The sequence below is a fragment of the Pseudochaenichthys georgianus genome, chromosome 17, assembly GCF_902827115.2.
Source record: "Pseudochaenichthys georgianus chromosome 17, fPseGeo1.2, whole genome shotgun sequence".
Lineage (NCBI taxonomy): Eukaryota > Metazoa > Chordata > Actinopteri > Perciformes > Channichthyidae > Pseudochaenichthys > Pseudochaenichthys georgianus.
The window spans coordinates 41,151,748-41,157,747 of NC_047519.1; the positions used below are offsets into that span (position 1 = coordinate 41,151,748).

General features: G+C 36.7%; 1 protein-coding gene across 4 annotated transcripts in view; it reads left to right on the forward strand.

The window, feature by feature from the left end:
* LOC117462328 (extended synaptotagmin-2-like) overlaps positions 1-5,412 on the forward strand; it is a 68,934-nt gene extending 63,522 nt beyond the window's left edge. For all 4 annotated transcript variants that reach the window (XM_034104506.2, XM_034104507.2, XM_034104508.2 and 1 more), the window contains 3 exons: positions 450-555; positions 838-887; positions 3,705-5,412. In XM_034104506.2, the coding sequence (XP_033960397.1) occupies positions 450-555; positions 838-887; positions 3,705-3,750 (202 nt within the window). In that variant the 3' untranslated portion in view covers positions 3,751-5,412. The remainder of the gene's footprint in view (positions 1-449; positions 556-837; positions 888-3,704) is intronic.
* The last annotated feature ends 588 nt before the right edge of the window (positions 5,413-6,000 follow it).

The following is a 6,000-nucleotide window of genomic DNA, read 5'->3' on the forward strand; positions in this document are numbered from 1 at the left end:
GTGGCGTGATCATTATTCTTTAGAGTCACTGCGTGCCTATTCATTTGAACACGATCCGTGTATCCATCATTTCCTGGTCTTCTCTAAAGAAGAGGGACCAATGGAAACGTTGTCATGTTGCCGTTGTTCAGCATGGAAACATTCATTAGCTAACAATGACATTATTGTTCTGTTAATATAAAGGGAGGTCAGGTACTCTTTAAAACAGCTGCTAGCTATGGGTACTTTTTACTGAAGTACATTTCAAAGCCTCTTTACTTTTACTTGAGTAAAGAAGTTTAGTCAGTACTTCTACTTGACCAGTATTTTTAAACACAAGTATCTGTACTTCTACTTGAGTACAGGATGTGTGTACTTCTGACATCTCTGTTGATGTTTTGATTGAGCGTGTGTGCTTTTAAACGTAGTATTTTAGCAGCTGATGATTGTTAATGTTTCCTCCTCCTCAGCTATGAGTTCAGTGTGTCTCTCGTGGAGCTCCACAGACGCACTCTGGACGTCGCGGTGAAGAATGGAGGAGGACTGCTCTCCAAACACAAAGGCCTTCTGGGAAAGGTACGTTCTCTCACTACAGATTCTACACGCTTCATTAAATACAGAAATGTCTTGAAATCAATCCAATTATCTATAAAGCAGTCTTTGTTTGAGGATTATGGATTTCAATCTTGAGTTTTGACAATATTCCAGTGTGTTTATCAACCTGAAATAGTGTTTAACTCACAAGAGTATCTTCAAGGATGGTAGATTATTCTGCTCATGTCATATTTCAACTGTTTACAGTCTTTTAAACACTTGATTTTGCATTTTTAAATACGCTTTGTTGTCTTTTCTCCTCAGGTTCTGGTGGATTTGACGTACGAGGACACGTCTAAGGGTTGGACACAATGGTGAGTGTTTGATTTCTCACTTATTGTTTCTAAAACTCTGATCATACAAATATGAAGACCAACAAACAGCTCAGTTTGGTGTATGGTGTTAAGAAATCTTTGAAAGATGTGACTTTAAAGTACAACAGTTTTATCAAAACGGCAGAATTTATGATTAAAGATATTTCCTTAAAGATAAAATCAATAAAGAAATATAGATTTGCCAAATATTGACACTTGGGGATATCAAACCTCAACTAGAGAATGCAATTCCTGAAGAAATTGCTAGTGGGAATGATTTATGCTGAAAAGCTGACGCTGAATTGCTATTCTGAAATGTAATGTGTAAGAAGAAAGTGAAGAATTTAGATTGAAATGATACATGAACACCGGGGGCTTGAATGTGTGATAAGAGAAGAAATTAAAGTAAAAAAGCTTGGAAAAGCAGCAGAATATTTGAACTGCAAACTAACTTGATGACAAATTATCTGTCGCCATGGCAACGGTATTTGATGACACCCCATAATACGCTTAGGTGTTTTGATGGCTGCATCGTTCCCAAACCTGTGAAGTTTTGGGCCATTTGGAGCATTTTCACAAGTTATGAGAAAACCGTGTTTCATATCGAGCATTGTGTTGCCATGGCAATGGCATTTGAAGACATTTCAAAACTGTTCCGTAGATGTCTTCACGGCTGGACTGTTGGCACACATATGAAGTTTGAGCACTTTTTGACCATTTTCATAGGAGTTATAGCAATATTGTGTTTTACGGTGAGGGATGTGTTGCAATGGCAACAGCTTTTGAGGAAAACTCACAAATGGCACATAGGCATGTTGAGGGCTGGACCATTAACTGTCATCTGAAGTTTGGTGGTGTTTTGACCATTTTCATATCAGTTACGACAACATCGTGTTTTTTGGCGAGGGATGCGTTTCCATGGAAACAGCCTATGGTGAGATCTCAGATTTGGCGAGGCATGGACCGGTGATATACAAGCGAAGTTTGGGGACGATCGGACCGTGTCCATTGGAGTTACAGTGACATTGTGTTTCATGGCGAGGGATGCGTTTCCATGGAAATGGCATATGATGACACCCCATAATTGACATTGAGCTGTTGAGGGCCGGACCATTAACGATTATCTGAAGTCTGGTCCTGTTTTAGACCATTTGCATAGGTATCACGACAACATCGTGTTTTATGGCTGTTCCATGGCAACAGCCTATGGTGAGATCTCAGATTTGGCGTAGAGCTGTTGAGGCATGGACCGGTGATATACATGCGAAGTTTGGGGGACGATCGGACCGTGTCCATAGGAGTTACAGCGACATCTTGTTTTATGGCGAGGGATGCGTTTCCATGGAAACGGCATATGATGACACCCCATAATTGATGTAGAGCTGTGTTAACCATTATCCGAAGTCTGCTGCTCTGAGCATGTCAGTTGGAGTAATGACATCATCGTGTTCCATGACACAGGTGTTTATATTTGAGCTACCGACGTATCCAGAGATCAATGGTTTCCATGGTGATGTGCAGTAATCAGTGAGAGGAGAGCATTTTCATTGTTCTGAATGAGAGATAAACCTCTTACATGTAAGAAGAACCGTAACAGATATCAGTGAAATTTCAAAGCGTCAAGCATGTCAAGGAACTTGAGCATCTGAAGTGTACTTTTTGTGTACTTTCGGGTTAATAATGTGGCCTTTTTGGCAGATTAACTAAAGGTGTGCGGCTGCTGTGGTGGGGAAAGATGGGACTGAACTTACAATGGGGTTTAATGGAGACATGTTGAACGTTTTTGTTACTTCATGCCCTCAAGAGGCATTTTGTTTAATTTTTTTTGCTTAATTTCTTTTAATTTTTCAAGCTACGAGATGTTTTCCTACGTTTCTCATGAAGAATGATGTCTCAGGAATGTAGGGTTTGGGAATTATGGCAGGTTCAAAAGAAAATATGAAGGCAAAATTAAATCTGTCCTCCACTCTAGCTGTGACAACACGCACTCTAAAATCTGAAGAAGGCCTCTTTACCAAGGTCTGAACAATGTTTAATATTTCTAAAAGTATGAATCAGATTTAAAAGTTGTTTGACATGAATAATATCAGAAAGATGTGTAACATTTTAAAGTTGGAATGAGGTTTCTGAGTGAAAGTATGAAGGAGCAGTTGAAGTTGCATGAAGATTGTTCAAGTCTGAAGAGTTTCTCCATTGACTTCTATGTTAAAAATTTGATGAATTATGAGATGTATCTCTGGAATTATGAAAGTTATGAATGAGAAAAGTAATAGCCATCGATTCCCGACCGAGCTGAACGTTTTGATGTTCGAACGGAGTTTCTGCGATGTGGGAGAAGAAGAGGCGCAAAATAACCCGGCGGAATAATAAAGAATTGCGTGCGTCGAATAACATTTAGTGGGAATGCTGTATCTTACAGATACATGCTTTTATTCCCACTAAATGAGAGACGAACACATATTTGAAGATATTTTAAAATGGATCATCTGTCAGAAAACCCAATTTTTTTTATTCTGACATCAGAGCCTGATAAAATAAAATCATGACGCTGTCAGATTTTCTAAATAAAAGCATGTATCTGTCAGATTTTCAAAATTGTATTTTTCTAAATAAAAGCATCTATCTTGCCAGATTTCCAAAATAAAAGCATGTATCTGTCAGATTTCCAAAATAAAAGCATGTATCTGTCAGATTTTCAAAAATAAAAGCATGGATCTGTCAGATTTTCAAAAAAAAAGCATGTATCTGTCCGATTTTCAAAATAAAAGCGTGGAGCTGTCAGATTTTCAGAATAAAAGTCTCTTTCTCCTCCTGCAGGTATGAGCTGAGTGAAGATGGTCTGACGAAACCTCAGCAACTATAGAGCGCAACAACCACCATCATCATCGTCACCATCATCATTACCACAATGATACAGTACATCTATTATTTTTAAGTGTACAAAGTAAAGAAGAAGCAGCTTTGATCCATTTAATCACAACAGTCGCAAGGCAGACCTCCCCTTTAAGAAGAGCCAGGCTTTAAAGGGAGTATTCCACATGTAGAATATTCAATATATCACCAATACTACCATGTACTGCTGTGGAAAATATATTCCATAGTTATAGGAGATTATATCTATATCAGTTGTAGAGGAAGACAATCTATTTTTTTTGCGGTAAAATATGTAAAAGTTTGTAAATATATAAACGATGATGCTGGACTAAAGAGGGCGTCGTGGTTGAGAGAGATTCAGGACAAATGATTGTTTGTCGTTTTCTTTGATTCATTCGTTTTTATGAATGAAAAACATTCTAGACGCCACCAAAGAGACGAGAAGTCATTTTTTTTAATTATCTTCCCTCGTTTGCTTTCCTCTGGTTTTATTCCACTTTGATAACATGTGTTTAAAACATCTTAAAGATAAGTATAAGTGAACACAGGGGCACCGCTTGCGAACAGGCAAGGCAGGCAACTGCTTGGGGCCCCGGACCAGAAGGGGGCCCCCAAAGAAGGTAGATTAAGAAGGTCCACAACATTAAACACCCTTTCATTTACTGCAACGACATGTCGGGAAACCCCCTCGAGGCGGCCCCATGCATAGCGCGCCGTAAAATGCTGCTTCTTATTTTAAGTTTCGTTGCCTTGCTCCGCTCTGGGGGAGGGTGTTGGGGCGCCACTGATGGCTTGTTTGAGGGGCCACCAGTGCATTTTTGCCTAGGGCCCCCACAGAGACTCTAGAATTGCCACCGAGTACACAAAAGGTGTGTTAAATCCACAGTTCTTGTATCCGGTAATACACCTGTTGTTATTCTAGAATAAGGCCATTGTTATTGTTTTTAAAGCTGAATATGTTGTGTTTTTTTTATCTATCTGGGTTCATCAGTAGAGTAGTTCTTATCTCAAATTAAGAGTATTTATAATTTAAAAAATGCCAAATTAAAGAGTCATGTATTGCAATTATAGAAATAACATATTTATGGAGTAGTGTTCCCTTCCTTTATGAGAAGATTATCTGTTAAATATGAAAGTTAGAAGTTGAAAAAAGACAGATTTGTCTGTATTTCCCCAAATATTAGTATTGCAATTATCACCCATATTTTCTTAATTTATCTAAAGCCACGATGTATAAAAACACATTTTATACACATTTATAGTATTGTCCCCGATTAATGTGTAGCTATCCTAAAGAAAACATCACTTCCTGTCGGTTTTTCACAATAAAAGATATCCAGTTTTGTGTTTATTTGAAAATCTTGAAAATACAGGAATAAACCAGTGAATAAAGACAGTGTTCGTGATGTTTAAATTACAGAAGAAATCTAATGAAAGTGGCTTTAAAAACTGATACAATTGGAGAAAAATGACATTAACAAAATGTACACATTAACAGTTTACACTTTAAATTTACACCAAATATATTCCTAGTGCAAATATATGTTTGCACCACTTTCCACATTAATAAAAACACTTCTGATTGCTTTTTTTTATTTTAAAAAGCTTTTAAATACACAAAAAAGTACAAATAGTGACATTTAAAAAATTCACATTGACTAACTAAAAGAAATGATCTGCAACACAAAAGAATGTCACCTTTTTGTAACATTGTCAAAAATATGCGAAAAATAAGCTTTATTTACTGAAAATAATGGCTTTAAAAATAAAGAAAATTGGAGTAAGATGACGACAAAATCTTCTGAGAAATATCAAATAATTACAAATAAATCCACAAATAACGGCTTTTAAAATTAGAAGTAAGGATTAAAAAATTAGCTTTTTTCTTTAGTTTGTCGCCATTTCAGTCAGGGTTTATATCGTCACAAGTTCCGCTATAATAAAGTTTTCCACATGTTGTTTATGAATCAACATGAGTCTTAACGTGTCAATAATACGTGTCGTTAATAGGTCTTGAAATTGTTGAAATTCACATTTACTTATTCTTTTATTTGGTGTACATATATTTGTTACCACGCATATCATGTTTAAAAACTGCATTGATTTCACAGCACTTGCTCAAAAGGGATTTATATCAAACTACAACATAAATGTTAGTATTTAAAACAGTAAATATCGCTTTTTTTTCAAATACACTCTCTTGCCATCAAGAAAGTATTTTACACACATGTATGAACGC